The following is a 21999-nucleotide window of genomic DNA, read 5'->3' as shown; positions in this document are numbered from 1 at the left end:
CCCATTGATATGTCTAGTAAGAACTTGCGATGGCCAGAGTCAGAGAGGTTGCTGTCTGTGTTCTGCCCTAGGATTTTGATGGTTTCTTGTCTCATGTTTAGGTCCTTCATCTTCTGCGTGTGTGACTGTCCAGTTTTCCCAGCACCATTTGTTGAAGAGACTGTCTTTTGTCCAATGGATATTCTTTCCTGCTTTGTCAAAGATGAGTTGACCAAATAGTTGTGGCTGTATTTCTTGGTTTCCTATTCTGTTCCATTGATCTATGTGTCTGCTTTTGTGCCAGTGCCATACTGTTTTGATGACTGCAGTTTTGTAATAGAGCTTGAAGTCCAGAATCATGATGCCTCCAGCTTTGCTTTGCTTTATCAGGATTGCTTTGCTATTCAGGGTCTTTTGTGGTTCCATACAAATTTTAGGATTATTTGTTCCAGCTCTCTGAGAAATGCTGGTGGTATTTTGATAGGGATTATGTTAAACGTGTAGATTCCTTCAGGTAGTATAGACATTTTGGCATAAGTGTTTCTTCTTCCAATTCATGAGGATAGAATGTTTTCCCATTTCTTTGTGTCACCTTCAGTTTCTTTCATCGGTGTTCTATAGTTTTCAGAGTACAGATCTTCTACTCCTTTGGTTAGGTTTATTCCTAGGTATCTTACCGTTTTGGAGCAATTATAAGTAGAATCGATTCCTTGATTTCCTTCTCTGCTGCTTCATTCTTGGTGTATAGAAATGCAACAGATTTCTATTCATTGACTTTATATTCTGTGACTTTGCTAATTCATGTATTAGTTCTAGCAATTTTTTTGTGGAATCTTTCAAGTTCTCTACATAGAGTATCATGTCATCTACAAATAGTGCAAGTTTGACTTCTTCCTTGCTGATTTGGATACCTTTTATTTATTTTTATTGTCTGATTACTGAGGCTAAGACTTCCAGTACTATGTTAAATAGTAATGATGACATCTTTGTCTTGTTCCTGACTATAGACAAAAAGCTCTCAATTTTTCCCCATTCAGTATGATACTAGTTGTGGATTTTTCATATAGGGCCTTTATGACGTTCAGGTATGTTCCCTCTATCCCTACTTTGTTGAGTTGATAAAAATATCAAGAATTGATATGAAATAAGTCAATCAGAGAAAGACAGTTCTGTGATTTCACTCATGTATGGAATTTAAGAAACAAAACAGAAGAGCATAGGGGAAGGGAAGGAAAAATAATACAAATGAAATCAGAGAGGGAGATAAACCATAAGGGACCCTTAATAGTAGGAAACAAACTGAGGGTTGCTGGAGGCAAGAGGGGTGGGGGGATGGAGTAACTGGGTGATGGGCATCAAGGAGGGCACGTGATGGGATGGGCACTGGGTGCAACTGATGAATCACTAAACTCTACATTCGAAACTAATATTACACTATATATTAATTCATTGCATTTAAATTTAAAAATAATTTTTAAAATTTTTTAAATGTTTAAATTTAAAAAAGAATGGATGTTGTATTTTGTCAAATGCTCTTTCTGCATCTATTGAGAAGATCGTATGGTTCTTATCCTTTTTTTTTTATTAATGTGACGTATCACATTGATTGATTTGTGGATATTGAACCACCCCAGGAGCCCAGGAATAAACCCCACTTGATTTGAATGTCTTTTAAAAATTAGAAGGTACAATCTTAACGTAAGAACTCTCCCGAAATGTGTTGGATCTACAGGACTTTTTCTTTCTTGCTTTCAGTGCCATATTTCTTGCCAGCACCAGCAGATGGAGGCACTGAAGAACAGGGATATGGGGTAAAGTCTTTTGAGATCCTCACTGTTGCTTCCATCACTTGGCGTAATTGGATGGCATATGCACTGTTTTGGTTGGGTCCCAAATGCCTGCTCTGACTTGAAGCCAGCGTACTGCCCCTACTCCTTGGCCCAAAATCAGCCCTCTTCTGTGTGCAAAGGGCAACTGTGTCCCTTTGACCAGGGATGAGTTACAAACACCTTTTCTGGAAGCAGGAATGGGGTATGCTGTGGCCAAGACACAGGGTTGATGTGGCCTCGGTGGCTTTCTGGGCTGCACCCCCTGTCCTTGCACAGATCCCTCAACACCCCAGAGGGCCCACTGTGTTAGAACTGCCCGTGAGGAGTCCAGGTCTGTAACCATCAGTAGATTTATGATATGGATAGACATTGGTAAGGCACTGTGTACTTTTTAAGACAACACCAAAAAGTAAGGTTTGATAAGAGGTTCTTTGAACTTTTAATCCTTAATTATTTAGTATTTATTTATTTTTCAGTATTTAGATTAATATTAAATTTTAATATTTACTTCTACCATTTGTATTATTTACCATTTCTGTATTCCATTTCAAAGAGACCATGAGATATATGTACACCATGCATGTATCTGTAGGATATGCTCCAGGAGCTATGTCATCTGTTCCCTCTGCTCACCCCTAACCAAGAGGTAGTTCATGAATTCCAGTAGAATATTTCAGAAATCCCATTTCAAGGCTAAATAGCCACTTTGGACAGAACACACATGCCATAAGACTCCTGGTTTACAGAGCCACCAGCACCCAGACCTCTACCGCCCATCACCCCAACTGTTATCAGAGCATATTTCCTAACTCTGAGCCCTTTTCACTGACACACTTTTCCATTAGGAGAAGAATCCAATGAGCAGTTAAAACCCAACAGCTTAATTAACACATGTCAAAGTGTAGGTGCCTCAGGAAGATGGGGGTCAATGAGGAGAGTGTCATTTTGCAGCACTATCCTTAGGGAGATCCTTAGGTTCTGCACACAATCCTTGGGCACCCCTTAGAGAATGAGCTGGACTGGGAGGAAGCACCCTTATCTTGGGGTCCCCTTTAGCTCACAAGGTCTCCATGGCTGCCCAATGCTTGTGTGCTGAGGTGTTTGTGAGAGGCTCATCTGGAGGGAAGCCTCTGGGAGTCAGATTCCAGTGGAGGGGATCAGCATTTCTGATGCTGGGGCTGGACCAGGGTTGTTAATGATGTGGGGTAATCTAATCTAATCAGCATTTGCACACATTTCCCAAGAGATTCTCAAAGCAGGTCTGGAACTGACGCTCGTGTTCAACGTGGGAGACACCCAGGGTCTAACGTGATGGAAATAGCCAGACTTTGAAGGGTCACCTCTAAAGAAGAGGAGGCCATGGCTAGAAGCATGGGTCCCCGTGATGGGACTCCTAGGGTCTAGAGACCCTTCCTCCATGCACAGAAGGGAGTGGGTACTGCCAACAGTCTCCTGACAACCAGATTCCCAGAGTCCGGGGCAGGGGCTGCCATCCAGTGGGAGATGGGTGTTCCACAGAACAGCAGGAAGGGCGCTGGGGACAAAGGGGTTCAGGACACAGGGATCCACAGCAGGCTGGCACTCTGCTACCCCCCACCTGCTATGGGCCACCTCCTTTCTCCAGAACCAGATGCTGCATCTCCAGGAGTGTAATCTGTGGATATGGCTGTAGTTTTCTTACAGTAGAGGTCTATACATAAATGTGCATTTGTATATTTTATACATAGTAATATAGTAATTTTAACTTTTTTTTTTGCTTGCCTGATTTTCAACAATGAATGCTTACGTACATGTATATAGAAAGACAAGAAGGGAAAGAGAACACATGTATATTATATATATTTATAATGGCTCAAGCTCCCTGAGCCACCTTATGTTGGGCAGAGAGCCTCTGAACTGTGTATTTATTCTGACTAGGTTCACTGTGTGGGTGGCTTTCGCATCAAGTGCTTGCTAGGACAGGGCTGTCTTCACTGCCTTTCAGAGCCTTCACTCAGGTTACAAAACCAAAAACAAAGGGGAGATGATCCAAGCAATCCTGCACTCTGGGTACAAAACCATGGCCTTGCCTCCCTGGAAGGTGATGCTACATCATCAGTTGACAGAACGGAGCCATTCCTACTTCAGGCTTTTCCTAGATTTTTAAAGGAACGTCCAAAATGTGGAAAAGTTTTGTGGTACCATTTCCATATTTCTTTGTAAAACGAATATGAAATGTTAGAATCTGGAACATAGCTCCCAAGTTTTGGATGCAGAGCCCTTAGCCATGAATACCCTGGGAGCCCAGCCTGTGGGTGGTCAGGATGTACTTGGATTCCAAACAAATATACTTGAACTGAACTTACTCATCTCTGGCTGAGTATTGATCTTGTAGACGAATCAGATTTGTAATAAAAGAAAAAAACCAACCCAGTTAACCACTCAACGAAAACGAAAATAAAATCAGTCATGTAAGAGAGGACATTTCTGTGCTGCTTAGTAAGACTTGAAGTTTCTTAATCTCATGGAGTAACAAATCACTTGGGGGAATTTGGGGTATTTTTGCTAAAGTGTTTGGGATATAAACAGTGAACTTCCTGAGTAGTGGATTCTTGCCTGCAGCAAAACAAAGCTGAGGTGAGTGGTTTTCTTCCCACGATGTGACCAACAGCAGAGCAGAGAGGCAGAGCAGGTGGGAGGCGGGCTGGGCAGCTCGCAGGATGGAGTCCCCCGTCTGCCCAGCAAGATTGCCCTTGAGCAAAACTGTCCCTCTCCTGGAGCTCCCCTCTCTTGCGCTCGCCCAGCCTGGCGGGCCCTGTATTCACCTGTTGCTCCGAGGTCGCCTTATCTCTGATGGAGGGGTTTCAGAGGCGTGTGTACCGCGTACTCCCTGCAACTGGGTTCCAGTGTTCTTAAACCATGACACGTGCAGCCATTTTTAAGAATGCACAGGAGAGGGTGCTCCCTGGAGAGGGTGCGCCCGCACAGGAGAGGGTGCTCCCTGGAGAGAGTGCGCCCGCACAGGAGAGGGTGCTCACTGGAGAGGGTGCGCCCGCACAGGAGAGGGTGCTCACTGGAGAGGGTGCGCCCGCACAGGAGAGGGTGCTCACTGGAGAGGGTGCGCCCGCACAGGAGAGGGTGCTCACTGGAGAGGGTGCGCTCACACAGGAGAGGGTGCTCACTGGAGAGGGTGCGCTCACACAGGAGAGGGTGCTCACTGGAGAGGGTGCGCCCGCACAGGAGAGGGTGCTCACTGGAGAGGGTGCGCCCGCACAGGAGAGGGTGCTCACTGGAGAGGGTGCGCCCGCACAGGAGAGGGTGCTCACTGGAGAGGGTGCGCTCACACAGGAGAGGGTGCGCCCACACAGGAGAGGGTGCTCACTGGAGAGGGTGCGCCTGCACAAGAGAGGGTGCTCACTGGAGAGGGTGCGCCCGCACAAGAGAGGGTGCTCACTGGAGAGGGTGCGCCCGCACAAGAGAGGGTGCTCACTGGAGAGGGTGCGCCCGCACAGGAGAGGGTGCTCACTGGAGAGGGTGTGCCCGCACAGGAGAGGGTGCACCCACAAAGGAGAGGGTGCTCACAGGAGAGGGTGCTCTCACATGGAAGTATGTTCAGCATATCCTAAATGCAGAAAACAGTAGGACTCTTCTGCAAGAATCCCGAAGTTTAACAGGAAAACAAGCGCGTCTATTGGTGGACAGAAAGGCTGGACGGATAGCCGTGTGTTAATTGATCATTTCCATGCGGTAGAATGACAACGGCCTTGAACACATTTGCACTTGTCTGCTTTTCAGCAATGGACATGTGTCATCTCCCACCACCCCAGTAGTGTTGCCAGGTGGGGGAGCTCAATAGGATTTAAGATGTGCGGAAGTGACAATAGCCTCACAAGGACCCTGCATTTTTAATACTTGGGTCTGGTAAGGGCCAGGAGCTTTGCTCTGGGATCTCCCCGCTAGAAGCTGCCAGAGGCCTGGCCCGGCAGGAGGAGAGTCCCTCCTTGGTGGCAGTCTCCAAGGTCAGCCCGGGGTGACCCTGCTTCCTCCCGCCTCGGGAAGCTCCCGTGTCCATAGCCTCAGGAAACAGAAACCACTGGACTGGCCACAACCTCCCCTTGAGGAGGATCCTCCCCGGGGCCCAAAACACAGGGAAGGCGCAGGAGGCCCCTGCTGCGCGCTGGTGCGGGCCCCTGCCCGGACTCCCCCGAGGGACCCCAGCAGGGCCCGGGGAGAAGGTTCGCTGCTCTGGCCCGTCCCGTCCCTGGCCATGGCGCTCCCCAACCCGCTCCTGCCCTCTGCGTGACTGTTCCCTGACATCGCCTCCTGCCTGCCCTCTTGTCTTGCAGCCCCCCCAAGCCGACCGTGTTCATCTCAGGAGTGATCGCCCGGGTAAGAGTCGCGCTTGGACGGGGTCGGACCCTGCCTTTGCCCACGCCATCCGTGTGTCGGGTCTGGGGCCCCTGGGAGTGTTGTGTCCGTGGGGCGTGCCCCGGGAGCTGGTGCCGCCTGCCCCTCCCCCTCGTCGTGCCCCCCCCCCCCTTTAGATTCACCCAGAGTTCCACCAGCTGCCCCGGGCCCTATGTTTCTGGGGGACCTGTGAGCTGAGCATGCTTTTTCATCTTTAAATGGTCAAAAACCCAAAAAGGAATTGAATGCCGGGAGGCATGAGAAGGAGGTGACATTGCTATCCCGGGGTCCCCGGTGGGAGCCTGGGCAGCACCCGCCCCGCCTGCCCCACGGGCTGTGGCTGCTCTCCTGCCCGGGGCCGGGGGCGCGGCCCAGCAAGCCCCGAGGGTGACCGTCTGGCCCGCAGCAGAAAATGGGGGCTGAGCCCTGCGCTAAAGTCATGGGGTTTTGACACACCCTTTACCTTTCAAGAGCCCCTCTTCTGGTGAGACCCAACATTTTTTTTTTAAGATTTGTTTATTTTAGAGAGAGAGAGAACAAGCAGGAGGGGCAGGGGTGGAGAGAGCCCAAGCAGACTCCCCGCAGAGCACAGGGCCTGACTCGGGGCTCGATCACACACCCTGAGATCATGACCTGAGCCAAAACCATGGTCAGATGCTCAGCTGACTGCGTCACCCAACATTTTTTTTTAACGACCCACTAGCAACCTGGCATCAGAGGGATGGCCCAGCACCACCACCCACGGTCCTGTGGCTCACGGGCCACGAGCCCGGACATGTGCTGTTGCTCAGAGCAGCTCAGCACAGCGCCCCAGGGCCCCTGGACACACAAGTGGGACACCTACCATGTGAGGGAAAACTAAACGCTGACCCAGGTCCAAAGTCACCCCCGGCCGGTTAGCTCAGCCAGACCACACTGTGGCTCTGGCCTGCTCGCCGTGGCCTGGGCCCCAGCCACCTCCCCGCATGCACTGTTGGCACAGGTAGGCAAGTCCTCCCTGACAAGTGGCCGGGTACCTTCTTGGAGGCCCAGGGGGGTGAATCCAGCTTCATCTCATGGGCTTCCAGCCCTGCCCCAAGTGTGTCCTCCTCAGCCAGTGCCCCTGTGAAGCGGCTGTGGCAGCAAATCTGAATTTAAGACACTGGCTTTGGTTCTGCGTGGCCCCTAGTTGGAAAGGCCACGAGGATAGTTCTAGCAGAGGAAAGCCATCCAGTGCCAGCTTAGTTCTGAGGAAGTCGTATGGTGACCCAAGCTCATGGTATGGGGGCAGACTCTGAGCATCCCCACCTCCTGGGGCTTGTGGGCCCCAGGACCCCCCTCCGCAGCCCACAGAGCATCAGGACCCCCACAGTCCCAGGAGACAGCCCACAACCTGCCAACAGGTTGCCTGTTTTGTCGACCAACCTGTAGGGAAGCCAGTAGACAGGGCATTGGGGACCCTGCCCTCATGTCACCGGGCTGTAGGGGGTTGACAGGCCAGTGCATTCTGTATCTCGACAGGGCGACAAAGACTTCCCGCCAGCAGCCGCCCAGGTGGCCCACCAGAAGCCCCACGCCTCCATTGACAAGCATCCTTCCCCGAGAACCCAGCACATCCAGCAGCCTCGCAAGTGAACAGCGAGGACCGGCGCCTCCACCACCAGTGCCTCAATTTCCCCACCTTTCCTATTTCCCCGGCAAAGATTTTCTTCAAGACACTGCTCCACTGGGAAATCTAAGACAAAGTCAAGTGCCCCTTCTTTTGCCTTAAATTTCCATATCTGAAACTAAGAAGGATCTGACCCCCACCTTGTGTCCAGGTGGTCCTGGTTGGTGGCATTTGAGGATCTTTGTATCCCTGCAAGTGCCATAAGCAGAACTCACCAAGGCCTGATGAGTCAAGTGACGTTTCCAGAGCTCAGCTTTACTTCTGTGTCAGCAGTCATCAAAGGCCCTACCTGTGGTCTTAAAAACAAGCGGGCACACATTTGGGAGGACGGGATTAAGGCTGGTGGGAAAGTCGCCCATTTCCTGCTTTTTAGTAACAGGACAACACGTCTTAACAGCAGGAGGGCAAGAGGGGCATTGATTATGGAGTGGGTTTCAGGAAGGCAGCGGAGGGAAGGGTTTTGGTGCAAGTGGCACCAGCATCCCTGAATTCCTCTCCCTGTGTGACGGGGCTCACTGCCCAGGGAGGCCCAGATGCTCCTGGGAAAAGCCAAAGAGAAGCTCCCATCTTTAAATTGGCTCTATAATCACAGGAGCCATATTCTGGAAAATTAGAAATCTAGGCAGTCTGCCTGCAGGGAGCTCCTCCAGAAGGACATCTGCCTCCTGAACCAGAGAGCCTCCACCAGGGACACCGGGCAAACCTGCGTTTCTCGTAATCCTTTCTAGAGCTGCTTTTGAGTTCTAGAAGTGACCAACGACCCGGTGGAGGAACCAGCTTTCCTGGTTCTGGGACACTATAGCAAGCCCACTGCATGCATGCAAAGACGGATGAAAACCTGCCCCGTTGTCTCCCCAGAGAAAAGCAGAAACACCACATTCCACTTGAGCTAGAAAACACCTGTCAGTCCAGCTGAATTCCTTCTGCCCAAGCGCAGGTTTGCCTGGGCCCGCGTTCACCGGGGCGCATCCGATTGTCCTCTGCTTTCGGCACGTCCTTCCGGCGTGGAGCTGCCTAGACTGCTCCCTGGCTCACGGCTCTAGAGAGCTTTATTTTTCTGAAAAGCCAACGGGCTGGTGTGTTCAGAGGCTGCAGATGCTCCTGGAGCAGGTACGGCCCCGACGCACCACGCACCGGCGGTCATACTCGCAGCAGGTGGCAGTGGTGCTTTGAGCGCCGTGCACACACCGCCAGCCTCGCTGACGTCCCTACCAGGTCCGCGGCTGCCAACCTGCAAAAGTGACGCAGACCTAATGAGACCCACCTCTCACCCTTCCCCGAGGGAGAAGCAGCAGGGCTGCACATTGCAGAGGCAGTGTTGGGTTTCCCTTCTCACTGATTTGCTGGGGGGCAGGGTCTACCCCTCAAGGCACCTGGTAGACGCTGAAATGTTGGTGTAACATCTCACCAACTCTGGCTTGCAGAGTTGCAGACCTGGGGGAGCGGGGTGGGCAGGGGGCAGCGTGCCCTGGAGCACAGCGAGCCAGCAGCCGCCCCACTACCTCCTGAACTAGGTCAGGCCTGTGCCACCACCGTACCCTCCCCTACAGAAGTTCAGATGCATCCTTGATACTTTTTAGTTTTGCAGCCTGGAGCGCCATGCTGTTTCCCAAGGTACATTTTCCATGTCCTTCTAGCTGCTTCTGGCATGTATCCCTGGGCCCTAAATCATCACATGCAAAATATTTTCTTGAATGAGTTCATCAGTTGTTAACCTCAAGGATAATAATGATTGTAATAAAGCTCTTGCATTTCCTTCTCATGGTTGTATTTTCTTACATTTCAGACATTTTTCTTGTACATTTAACAGGGGTTCCCAGATGGATTCAGTAGAATCACGAACATGCATGTGTGATGGTTATTTTCACAAATTGTTGCCCAGACACAAAATTAAACTGTTGGACACCTGACACCTTGAGTCTGATCATCTACTTTAAAATGTCTTAAAATGGAAAAGCTTAATGCCACTGATGAGAACATATTACTTGTGCCTGGCAGCTGGCCCTATGCTAGCTAGGGCCTCCAGGACAGACTTAGAAGGAATTAGTAGTAAGCGCAGGGGTGGCTGTGAGCAGCTTTTGATGAAAAAGACATTTGCCTTGATCCAAAGCTCTGCGGGAACCCTATGGGTAGGAGGAGAGATGAGCACGACAGTCAGACCTCGAGATCCAGGCGGAACACAGACTTGGATGGGAGAGTCCTCTGCGGATCCCCCCACACAGGGCCTCCCCGGTCAGCGGAGGACCTGGGTGTCACCTGGGGGTGAAAAGCCAGAGTCTGCATCTCCCAACAAGTCTGGCCATTCCTTAGCCCTGGTGTCCCCTCTGGGGCCATTGAGACCTACAAGGGGTCTCACACATTTAGTGTCGCTGGGTGGAGAGTCTGTCTCTGTAAATAAACGCAGGTGGACAGAAATGCCAAACACATGCCAGCCAGCGTGGAAAAGAACTGCCCCCGATGGCTTTATTGTTAACATTGTTGTCACCTGCATTTTCCCCACATTGTTGCTATAACAAAGTACCACAAAGTGGCTGGCTTAAAACCATGAAAACATATCATTTCATGGTTCTAGAGTCTAAAAGCTTGGAATCAGGATATCAGCAGGACCCAGCTCCCTAGGAAGGCTCTAGATGATGCTCATGCCCTTCTGATGGCTACCTGCATTCCTGGGTATTTATTGCTGGTTGAAGCATAAGTCCAATCCCTGCGCATTGTCACATGGACATCTTTGTGTGCATCTGTGTCCACATTCCCTTCTTCTAAGGACAGTGTCATTGGATTACTGCTCACCCTAATCCAGTATGACCTCATGTTAAGGAATTAGATCTGCAAAGACCCTATTTCCAAACAAGGCCACGTTCACAGATCCTGGGGATTAGGACTTGACGTGTCATTTGAGGAAACATAATTCAACCCCGAGTATCCACTGTGCACTGAAAAGCTAGGAATCTCCCTCCCTGCTCATACTGTTTGACTCACTGTTCATTCCATAAAATTGCTTTTCTAAATAAACTTAGCTGTAAGAATGCTTTATCCGCTGCAGGTTACTGGCCGGGGAGCGACCAAAGAGTGCCTGCAGGAGGCAGGGGGAGATGTGCGGGAGAGGCATGCGCATGCTTGGTGCCTCCAGCCACGGTGTCTGTCTGTCTGCAGCTTGTGAGGTCCTAGCAGCTTGTGAGGCTGCAGCTCTTGGCTGCGCATGTCCTCGTCCAGAGTCGCGTGTTTCTAGATCCCACGTCTTCTCTAGTAAGAGTTTTCCGTGGTGAGGACCATCCCATTTTACAGATGGGAAGACTGACGCACAGTGCCCGGTGGCAAAAGTCGCTGTCAGCAAACGTTTGTCTAAGGGAGATAGACAGATAGCCAACGAGCACATGTAAAGATGCTCAGGATCATTAGTCACCAGGGAAATGCAAAGCAAAATCACTTCCCACCCACTAAGATGGCTAAAATCAAAAAATCAAATAATAACACGTGTTGGCAAGGATGTGGAGGAACCAGACCCCGCGCGCTGTGCCGGCCGGAGCGCAACACGGTGGCAGCCACAGAGAAAGGGAAACACACCTCGACGCGCTCACCCGCCACCGTTTGCAGCCGCGTTACTCATCTCGGCCAACACAGCTGCCAACGATTTAGGTGTCCGGATGGAAGGACAGACCAACAACACCCGAGCCTGGCGGGCGGGGACGGAGTTGGAGGGAGGGGCTGGCGTTCAGCACGAGCCAGCCAGAGCCCCTTGCCCCTGGGGCGGAGAGATGAGCGCCGGGTCGGGCGCTGGAGCACGGGCGGGCCGGGCCGGGAAGCTGCCCTCGGGAGGGACGGGAGGCAAGAACGGTTGGAAAGAAGGGGCGAGACGCCCCGAGGGGGCAGAGGTCTCGGGTGGGATCCCGCCCCTCTTAGGGCCTCGCCAGCCCCGCTGCGGGGAGCGCCCTGCGTCCGGGAGGCCCGGCCTTGCTGCCGGCGGTGCGGGCGGGCGCGGAGGCAGGAGATGAGGTGGGCGGGAGCGGGCAGCCTGGAGCTGGGAGCCCGGGTCGGGCCCTGGACGCCGAGTCCTCGCGGGGCGCCTGGGTGCGGGCGCTTCGGGCGGGCACCGGGTGAGCGGAGGCAGAAGCACAAACCCCAGAGGAAGAAGGGGTGTGACGAGGCCCAAGGCTGACAAGGAACCCCGCGGGGACCAGAAGCTCCGCCAAGCTGCTGCCCTCTGAGGGGAGGGCAGGGCGGCGGGGCTGGGCTGCCGGGGCGAGCTGAGCCTTCCCCGAGGCTGGACCCTGAGCAGACAGGCCCGGACAGGCCCCGACAGGCCCGGGGCGGGGAGGCGGTGTCGGACCTGCGGCAGGTGCGGGGCGCTGGGTGGGGGGGCGCAGCCTGCACCTGCCCAAGCCAGCTCTTCAGAGAGCATCGCGGCGCCTCAGCTCTCCACCTGTATGCAGGGGAAGGGGTCTTGCCCAGATGAAAAAAAATCATGGATATTAACTTCCTGGCACCAGTTTCAAAAGAACAGAGCTCCCAGCACAGGCAGGTGGCACTGGTAAGGTGCAGAGATTTGGGATTGCAGGGAGGGAGGCCTGGATCAGTGCCTGTCCAGGCTGTGCCCAGGAACAACAGCATGGAATTAGAGACGAGGCTGGAGGGGCCCAGCCAGTGATGAGTGGAGCAGGAATGGGCGGATCCTTAGGAGGTTGAGGACCCCAGGGCGCCCCTAGGGCAGATGTACCCAGAGGTCAACAGGCTTGCCTTTGCCCTGGTTCCTGCGTGCTGTGTGCACTGTGCGCTTCCTGGGGATAGACTGAGACCCCCTCTCCAGGCTGGATCAACTGGGAGGCCCACTACTACCCTGGCCTGGTCTGGGGAGACGGGCTCCCCACTCTCAACACATCCTCCTCCTGTGCCATCTGCTCCCTGGGTCCAGGGAGAAAGACAAGGACCATATTACAGCCTCTCCTGGCCCTTAGGTCCACACCTACGACATCCATGCCCACCTCAGGGAACCGCCTCGGTTCCATGCTTCCAAACCAGGGTCAGCACCTGGTGGGGCGACACTGGCCATCCTCGGAGCCCAGAGCAAGTGTGGGCCCTCCTGGGTGCACCCTCCCACTTAGTACCTGCAGGGCCTGGCCTGCAGAGCACCCAGGTGGCTCTGCTCCTCTGGGCCTCAGCTTTCTCACTGCCAAAAGGAACCTTCCTGAACGTCTCTGGTGGGGCTGTGTGTGTGTCAGAGGTGAGCACTCAGGTGATCTTCATTTATCCCCATTACAGTTATGGTTATTCATTTATGACACAAGACCAGAGACACCAGGAGCTTCTATCCATTGAAAGTGAAACCCGGGCAGCGGCAGAGGAGCAGGGCAAAGGGGGGGGGCCAGCCCTGGGGCTTTCAAGCACACTCACACCACGACCTCAAAGGCTGACTCCAGCGCACACAAGCACATGCCCAAGAGTGGACGGTACTGCTCCCCGTCCGTGGTCCTATGCTTCCACCAGCCAGGTGTGGGCACAGAGAGCCAGGGTGTGCACAAGAGTGTACAGAGCTCCAGAGGGTGGCAGGCCCGTGGCTTCCACAGAACCAGCCAGAAACAGTGGGAAGCTCTGCAGACAGTGAATTGAGCGCCAGCCAGTGGAGGTCACTGCCCGACCCAGGTTGGGGGCGTATGCACCACACTCGGGCGCCCCGAGAAAGGGCAGGGCTGGAGGGAGGACCTGGAGGGAGAGGAAAGACATTGCCAGGCACAGCAGGTTTTTAATTAATGAATTCTTTTTAGAACATCTGTCTCCTGCCTCGGTGGCCCGTGGTGTTCTTCTGCTGTCCTGCAGCTTTTTCTAACTTCACAGCTGCCATGCTGGTTAAGTGTTTCTTTTTACAAACCCCAAAGTAAACTTATTTTCCCCAAGACTTGGCATCCTGCTGAGCTCTGCAGTGTAAAAACAAAAACAAGACACAATAAATAAATAAATAAATAAATAAATAAATAAATAAATAAAACCCCAGCATTTCGTAACCATCCCAGGCGGCGTCTACAGCCGTATGCTCCCAAGTATAGAGAAGGTGAGTGGGTGTGGTCATTAACTGTGAAAGTGGGAGTATTTGAAGTTTCCTCAATATTTGTATTAACCGGGGATCCCTGGGTGGCGCAGCGGTTTGGCGCCTGCCTTTGGCCCAGGGCACGATCCTGGAGACCCGGGATGGAATCCCACGTCGGGCTCCTGGTGCATGGAGCCTGTTTCTCCCTCTGCCTATGTCTTTGCCCCTCCCTCTCTCTCTCTCTCTCTCTGTGTGACTATCATAAATAAATAAAAAATAAATAAAAATAAAAATAAAAATATTTGTATTAACCAGGGGCACCCAGGTGGCTCAGCGATTGAGCATCTGGCTTCGGCCGAGGGCATGTTCCCAGGGTCCTGGGATTGAGTCCCGCATCGGGGCGCCCGCTGGGAGCCTGCTTCTCCCTCTGCCTGTGTCTCTGCCTCTCTCTGTGTGTCTCTCATGAATGAATAAATAAAATCTTAAAAAAAAAATAGTTGTATTAGCCAGACTTCTCCAGAGAAACAGAACCGACAAGAGATGATAGTAGATGATGATAGTATAGATAGATGATCGCTAACTAGAGAAATAAATAAAGAGATTTATTATAAAGAATTGGCTCCCCTGCTTATGGAGGCTGGCAAGTCCAAAATCTGCAGGTGAGCCAGCAGGTGCGAGACCCAGAGAAGAGCCAATGCAGCTCAAGTCCAAAAGCCGTCTGCTGGCAGAAATCCCTCTTTGCTGGGGGAGGTCAGTCTTTTGCTCTTTGCAGGCCTTTACATAACTGGAGGAGGCCCACCCACATCATAGAGGGCACCTGCTCCCCTCAAAGTCCACTGACTTAAATGTGAATCTCAACCAAAGCCTCACAAAAACATCCAGGATAATGTTCGACCAAATATCTAGGCCATGTGGTCCAGCCAAGAGGACACAGAAAATGAAGCATCCTAACCTTTCATCACCGCTCACTTTTCTCAGGTTCTTCAAAGCATCGTGAACCTGTTTTCACTTTGTCCACACTGAAGCATCTGTCCACCTTGCAACATTCTGTCAAACATATATGCAGCTCTTCCAAACAGACTTTCTAAAATTCAATTAAGGGCATTCATGACAGGAGAAAATCATCTCTCCCTCACCCTCCCCATTAATCCTAAATATTATTATAAATCTAATTGCCATGCTTTAAAAAAAAATCCAATTTGTCGACTGAAAAAGACCCAACATGATCTGATATAATGAACAGATATAATGAGGAAGATTTGGGACTTTACTCAGAAGCCCTGGATGAGTGATTTGATTACCTTTCAGCTCTGTCATTTTGAGGTGCTGCGGGTCACCTAAAAGAGAAAGTCCAACATTTTGTCGCACGAGGGCTCAGTTTCCATGCAAATTACCAGAAACCTATTTGTGTCATTCTTTAGAGATGCATGGAGATCATGGAATGTATTTGGAGTTCTAATGATGTCTTCATTATCTCTAGGGCAGTGGTTTTCACCTGGGGGCAATTTTACCCCCAGAGAACCTTGGGCAATGTCTGGACACATTTTTAGTTGCCCCAACTGGGGTCTGGGGATGGAACGAGAGGTGCTAGTGGTAGCATCTAGCGAGTAGAGGCCAGGCGTATGACCAAAAGTCCTACAATGCACTGAGAACAGCCCCAACAACAAAGAATTCTCCAGATCCCAAAGTCAACAATACCAAGGTTGAGTAGCCCTAATGGAGTTCCTGTTCTAGAACTCCATGACTGCTAACAATGCAATTACATAACTAAAGGCAAATTTCCCTCATCCCAGAATCTTGAAAAAAATAATAATAAATGTGTTTCAGTGACAAGGGCACATTTGGTGCAAGCAGCTAAAGTAGCTCGAGCTTGTGTATGCATTTCAGTCCCTGGAGCAGCAAATAGCAAATTGCCCTGATGCAGAACTGCTCCTGGATGCAATGGGACATTTTAGATAAAGCCAGCCTTCCCTTCAGGGAGAGCACGCGGTGCTTCTACAGCACGAGCAAACCCCGTGTCTGCCACAGAAGGACTAAAGGCCAGCTGTGACCTCCCGGGGAGGTGGCCACCTCTGACCCACCACTCTGCACACAACCTGAGTGACAGACGTGGGACGTTGACACCCTTTCTACCCCTCCGACATGAGGATGTCCAATGAGTTGGCTCGACATTTAGCAGCAGCATGTGCAACTGGACCACATCACCAGGCATCTAGAAAACACATTTCAGAGCATGAGATGGGACAAAAGTCTGTACAAGTCACGTGCTTTATCACAAAATTCTCCACCTTGATGCCAACGATACCTCGGCCTCTGTACGTCAGTTGGCTAGAAACTTTCCCGGCTCAGTCACTTCTAGAAACACTACCTGCCAGGGTGTCATCACCAACCAGGGAAGCCCTGTGTGACTCACGGGAGTCATCTGGCACAAAGGAGTAGCACTTCCAGTTAGGTTCAGATTCGTTCTAATTCTGGTCACTAGATTCACCAAACATCAGAGGCGGTGTCAGGCCAGAGCCAAAAGGCAGTCCACGCGCATGCGGTCCCAGATCTCCCGTGCCCACAACAGCAGAGCTCGGTGGGTGAGGACCATCCTCGCCATGGGACGGATGCAAGAAGCCCACATCCTGGCACAGGCCACCTCTCAGACTGGTGTAGACTGGGCTTGAGAGAGGAGATGCGTAGTAGAGAAACCTCTGAACAAAAATTACAGCCAAAACAAACAAGCACCCTAAGCAACGGGCTTTGGAGTCAGATTTCCTTTAGAGCATGATTGGGAAACCCCCTCAAAGGCATATAATGTCACATCATGTACAACTCCCAGCCCTAGGATGACGCTAATCCCATCATGCCAGTGCCATTAAGATAACTAATGAAGTCCTTTATAGGTTTGTTGTTTGACTTTCATAGCCAATGCTTTCTTCCTGCCTTAAAATGAATGTTGTTTCCAACTTAATAGGTTATTTTACTATCCTCATAGAGGCTCTCACCATATTAAAAGGATCCCCCAAAAAAGATTTCCTATGAGGCAACAACAAAACCAGAGGATTATCACTTTACAAGCACAAAGTACTGTGACATCTAAGAAAGAGAAGCAGCATTAGCGTGATAAACAAGTATTTTCTTCAAAAACAATTAGGTAATCTGAACATAATAGGAAAAGGATCAATGAGCACTTATAAATTAATGCTTTATTTCAACTATATAAACTTAACCAGTTTATATAGATTATTATAAATCTAATTGCCATGCTTTAAAAAAAAATCCAATTACACTATTTTCCACGAATTCCAAAGTCATCCAAGTAGCTATGTTCCCCACCCCACCCTCACCACCAGCATCTTCATCATCACTGCCACCATCTTCCTCCTCCTCACATTTATTGAGTGCTTACTACATGCTAGGCGCTCACAGCAACTCCACCTGGTAGACTTACTTTCACTATTACATACACGCGACAACTGCAGCCCGGTGTGGTAAACAACTTACCCACATAGCTAGTAAGTGGCAAAGCTAAGATTGGTCTGGCACAAGCTCTAGGCTTTCCACCACTAATCATGAAAGAGCAGAACATTCCACTGTCATTTCCACACTCGATTGATCCGTCTGTCAACCCAGACCATCTCCGGGTCCTCTGTCTCCCCACAGAAGAGAGCTCCGATGCTCCTCTGGCAACCAACAGAAGTCCTCCCAGGGGCAGGAGGTCCCAAGAGTTGGAGGAACAACAAGATCCTCTGGTTGCCAAACATCTAGATTGGAGCCTGAGAGATGCCAAGGTCCTGCTCCCAGAATGGGTAGCCCTAGGAGAAAGTTGAACCCCATTTGAAGGCCTTTACTGGGCCAGATCACAAAAAAGAGGAAATCATGAAAGACTAGACTTAAGTCCTACTTCAATGTCTGGAGATCCAAGTCTAAGTTCTAGACGTTGTCTCCTCCGGGAGTAATGAAACGCTCCTACGCACACGCTGCAAGTGCTCATCTCCAGTGGGGCTGGAGCAGCAAACTGGAAGGGAAAGTTCTATGAGGAGAGCAAGTCTACAATGGCGAGGATTCCCCAAAATTAGGAGGACAAGGCCTCCTCCTGCTTGTGCCCCAGAAGAAGGTTGAGAGCAGAAAATACTAATAAAACATTGACTTTCTTCAGCTTTGGTGCAGGGATGCCAGTCTCCCCCATGCCCACACCCCTTCCTCTTTGGAATAGAGCCCTATTATCCAGTACAGGCAATGCCCCCACTTCCACGGCTCCATTTTCCAACCTGATGCGTATGTGTGGCTGCAGGACAAAGTTTGTGAATGGGATACAAGTGAGTGTTAACTTAAAGGGAGGTGAATCATCCAGAATATTTGCTTCTTGTTGCCCTTTACCCCTTTCTCCTATATGGAAAGTGGGGTAATGACTTGTACTCCAGCAGCCAGCTTGGATTATGAGGCAACCAGGGGTATGGAGCTCTTGCCAAGGATGACAGAGCAGAGGCAAGAAAGAGCCTGGATCCCTGATGACAGTGGCACCACCATGCCCGCCCCAGCCTGCTGCTCTAGTCTTTGCCTGGAAAAGGACAAACCTTGACGTATTTTTAGCCACTCTTTTTTGGCCATAACAGAAAAGCTTAGAGCACAGACTCTGAAGCTGGACCTTGATTAAATCTCAGCACCTCTGCTCACTAGCACTGAGGTCTTACATAGGTCTCTTGACCTCTCTGTATCTCAATTTCCCCACGTGTAAAATGAGGCTAATCATAGTTTCTATGTTACAGGGTCATTATGTGCCTGGCACACAGTAGCAGGTAAGCTTTTGTAGTGATATAAATCATAATGTCAGTGATTATGACAATCACCATGTCATACCAACGTCAATGACAATGACTGTTATGAGTTTTCACTCATATGCAGCTAAACCTAATTTTGTTTGATACAAATGCTCACAGTAGCCAAGCAAGAGTGGGCTTTCCTTGGAACAAAGGAGGAGACATGGCTCCTTAACCTCCTTCAGCAGCTACTCCAGGGAGCCATGAGGTCAGAAAATCAAGGCCAGTTTCCAGGAAGCAACCCCGGTAACCCTGGTAAATAACTTGGTCAGCCAACTACCAGGTTCAGTTTTGCTAAGTTGGCAGATGAGTTTTAGGCAATAGAGAGGATGTCAAGGTTGTGTGAGGGAAGAAGGGAGGAGACACCATCCAGAGAACATGGGGTAAGGATGAGGTCCCCACGGGAGCAGATGCCTAACCAGAGAGACTTGGTAAGGTTGTCCGGGATGACGCTGCATGCAACTGACCCACCCTCCATCTCCTCTGAAACCTACAGTGAGACCTCCAGGCTTCTCATGAGTTCCTATCCTGAGTTCCTAAAGCATCGCTGCCCATAACGTCCTTAAGAAAGCAGCATAATACCTATCTGCTCATAGTAAAGAGAAAGTCACAGTAATTAAGTACTTTGTTGGCCAGATTCTCCAATCTCTTGGGCAGTGCCAGGCCCCACCATCCTGAGTTCTAACCCTGGCGTGGGCCAGAGCCAGGACCTCTGGGTGCTGGTGGAGGGATGGCACTCTGAGCGTGACAGTGTGACAAGGCTCTCACCACCTCAGGGAAGGCCCACTTGCCTCTTTGCCTGTTTTTCTAAGTTATAGGCGGCTGGATGGTCAGAGGGCAGGTCAACAGCAACCATCCAGTTCAGGCATCCCCGTCCTCCCAGAAGACCTGGGGATGGGCCTCTTAGCCAGGCTCCACTGTGGGCTCTGGGAAGAAATGAGGCACTTCTCCTGGGAGCCACCCTTCTTCCTTTCACCTGTGGTTAGAAAGATCTTGACCCAGATGGTCTGGGATGCTGCTCTTGGCACTGAGGCAAGCACAGGTCGAAGACTGCTACACCATGACTGACAGCTCAGCCCTAGGAGCAAGGAGCTGGGACACCTCTCCACTTGCTCGGAGGCCCTGCATGATCCAAGGTAGTTCACCAGAGCAGGGGCTTACACAGGGCCTGGGGCTGAAGAGCTCTGGCCAGATTCCGTCTGGGAGAAGACCTCCTAATGGAGCATGTTAGAATTCAGAAGGCCCTTACAACACGTCTGTCCTCATCCCCACTGTGAGCCATTATTCTGCTGACCTACCTTCCATCCGGAATCACAAGGGCTCTTGAGAGACCTTCCTGATGACTCGGAGGTCATGGAGGCAGAGAAGAGATGGAGAGCCCCTGAGACGGCCAACCAAGGTGGCCAGCACAGCGTCTATGCTCCAAGCGGCCCCCAGGACTCCGTCCAAGACTGGCAACAGGCAGGGTGGGCAGCGTCCGTTCAGAGACTCATTCCTTAAGGAAATGACGAACCCTGCCAGGGTCACAGAGAGAACAGTAGCAAAGCCGGGCCCGGGCCCCTGTCTGTCTCCAAAGACCTTCCCCACACAGCCTAGAATATGTATGTTGTCATCTCGCTTAATTAAGCAAGCCAAGCATCTTCTTCCCCGTATGCTTTTCTGGGAGAGAAGCCAGGCTGAATCCAATGAAGCAGGGTATTTTCCACGTTGCTGTTTCTAGCGAGCTGATTTAGCTGGTCTCCACGGCCACTTAATATGGTCTTTGTCAAACAGCAGTCCGCTCAACAACGTGGCCTAATCGGCAGCATTCCCGAGAGGCATTTGGGTGCCGGACGGCCACCACTGCCCCCCCGCCAGCGGCTAGCAGCTGGGGCAAGTCAGCTCCTGCCGGGCAGATGAGGCGAGGCGAGGCGGCTGGCGGCTGCCCCAGGTGTGCGTGGGGCCTCCTCCGCCTTCTCACCTCCAGGACCAGGGCCCAGGCCCTGTGAACACCCTGCGGAGATGCACACAGAGACGCCGCTCAGAAGGCCGCGCTGCCCATTTGGCGAGGGATCCACGGGTGGAGGAGGCTCAAGCTCAGCCCTCAAGGCTGGCCCAGACAGGACCACAGAGGGAAGGGAGGCCCTTATGTCCTGCCTCCGTGGGATGGACGGACTTTGGTCTGGAGGACGCCAAGAGCATTGGGAGCAGGTGCCCGCGGTGACCATACTCCCAGGGGCTGGGACAAAAAGGACGAGCAGACCGCGGATGTGGCCTCTGTGCAGCCAAGGAGCTTTCAGAGTCACTGGCGAGTGAGCAGGTGTGCGTGGGAGCTGGTGCGGGGCAGGGCGGGCCTCAGCTCTACTCCCTCCCTGGGAGCCTGGTCTGACGTCAGAAAGCAGACGGCCCTGTGACCGCCCCCAGGTTTAGTGCGGACCACAGCAGAGAGAGGCCGAAAGTAAGTGGCTGTGAGCTCTGTGCCAGTCTTGTTAAAGATCTAGGTATGGGGACCCCGGGGGACCCAGTGTTGAGCATCTGCCTCCGGCTCAGGGCGTGACCCCGGGGTCCCGGGATCGAGTCCCGCATCGGGCTCCCCACAGGGAGCCTGCTTCTCCCTCTGCCTGTGTCTCTGCCTCTCTCTGTGTCTCTCATGAATAAATAAAATCTTTAAAAAAAATCTTGGTACAATTTCTATGTCATATAAACTCTTCATGAAAACCTTACGCACCAGGAAAATCTCCACTTTAAAAACGAGGGCGCTGAAGCAGGAGCTTAGGTAACGTGCCCAGAGCCCTGCAGCCAGAAGGGGGCAGAGTGGAACCAGGGTCCGTGCTGGCCTGGCTACTCCGTGCTGCCTCCCAGGGGACCAGGGGCCGGCTGGGACTCTGCCCGGGGCCTACACTCCAGGGCCTCGGTCGGGAGTCAGGAAGTCAGCGTCCAGCTCGCCAGTCTGCAGGTGCTGCCGGGGGAACTACCATGGGCCAAGCCCCGTTCCAGATGCTGGACGATAGTGGGGAGCCACGAAGACGTAGCCCCTCCACCTGTGGCCCCTCTGCCCGTGGCTTCTTGCCTTCAGGGGTAGAGCAAGGAGAAGGGGCTGGTGGCACTGGAGGCCAACAAGGTGGAGGAGCCGGACAGTGAGGGTTAGGAGGGGGTCCCACCGGGGTGCAGTTTGGGGGAGGGCAGCATTCCCAGCCTGGGGTGCGAATTGTGTCCCCCAACAAGATCTGTTGGAATCCTAAGCCAGGTGCCTGTGAACTTGCCCTCATTTAGAAATAAGCTCATTGCACATATAATTAAGACCAAGTCACACAGGATTGGGATGGGTGCTGATGCGGTGACTTATGGCCGCAT

General features: G+C 51.8%; 1 protein-coding gene and 1 long non-coding RNA gene across 3 annotated transcripts in view; one reads left to right on the top strand and one right to left on the bottom strand.

Annotated features, from left to right (window-relative positions):
- LOC121477342 (death associated protein) overlaps positions 1-9602 on the top strand; it is a 69867-nt gene extending 60265 nt beyond the window's left edge. Inside the window, exons 4-5 of one of the 2 annotated variants that reach the window (XR_005984214.1) lie at positions 6134-6176; positions 7695-7781. Coding sequence is in view for 1 of the 2 variants with exons in the window: in XM_041731554.1 (XP_041587488.1) it covers positions 6134-6176; positions 7695-7808 (157 nt within the window). In the remaining variant the exon portion in view is untranslated. Of the gene's footprint in view, positions 1-6133; positions 6177-7694 lie in introns of both variants that reach the window. The other variant, XM_041731554.1, reaches the window with a different exon arrangement.
- Positions 1-20968, bottom strand: part of LOC121477343 — a 35483-nt gene extending 14515 nt beyond the window's left edge. The window contains exon 1 of the long non-coding RNA XR_005984215.1: positions 19965-20968. This is a non-coding gene — a long non-coding RNA (uncharacterized LOC121477343). The remainder of the gene's footprint in view (positions 1-19964) is intronic.
- Positions 20969-21999: the final 1031 nt, after the last annotated feature.

Source organism: Vulpes lagopus, chromosome 17 (assembly GCF_018345385.1).
Source record: "Vulpes lagopus strain Blue_001 chromosome 17, ASM1834538v1, whole genome shotgun sequence".
NCBI classification, from domain to species: domain Eukaryota; kingdom Metazoa; phylum Chordata; class Mammalia; order Carnivora; family Canidae; genus Vulpes; species Vulpes lagopus.
The sequence above is the reverse complement of the archived record's forward strand: the minus strand, read 5'-3'. Positions and strand labels throughout refer to the sequence as shown.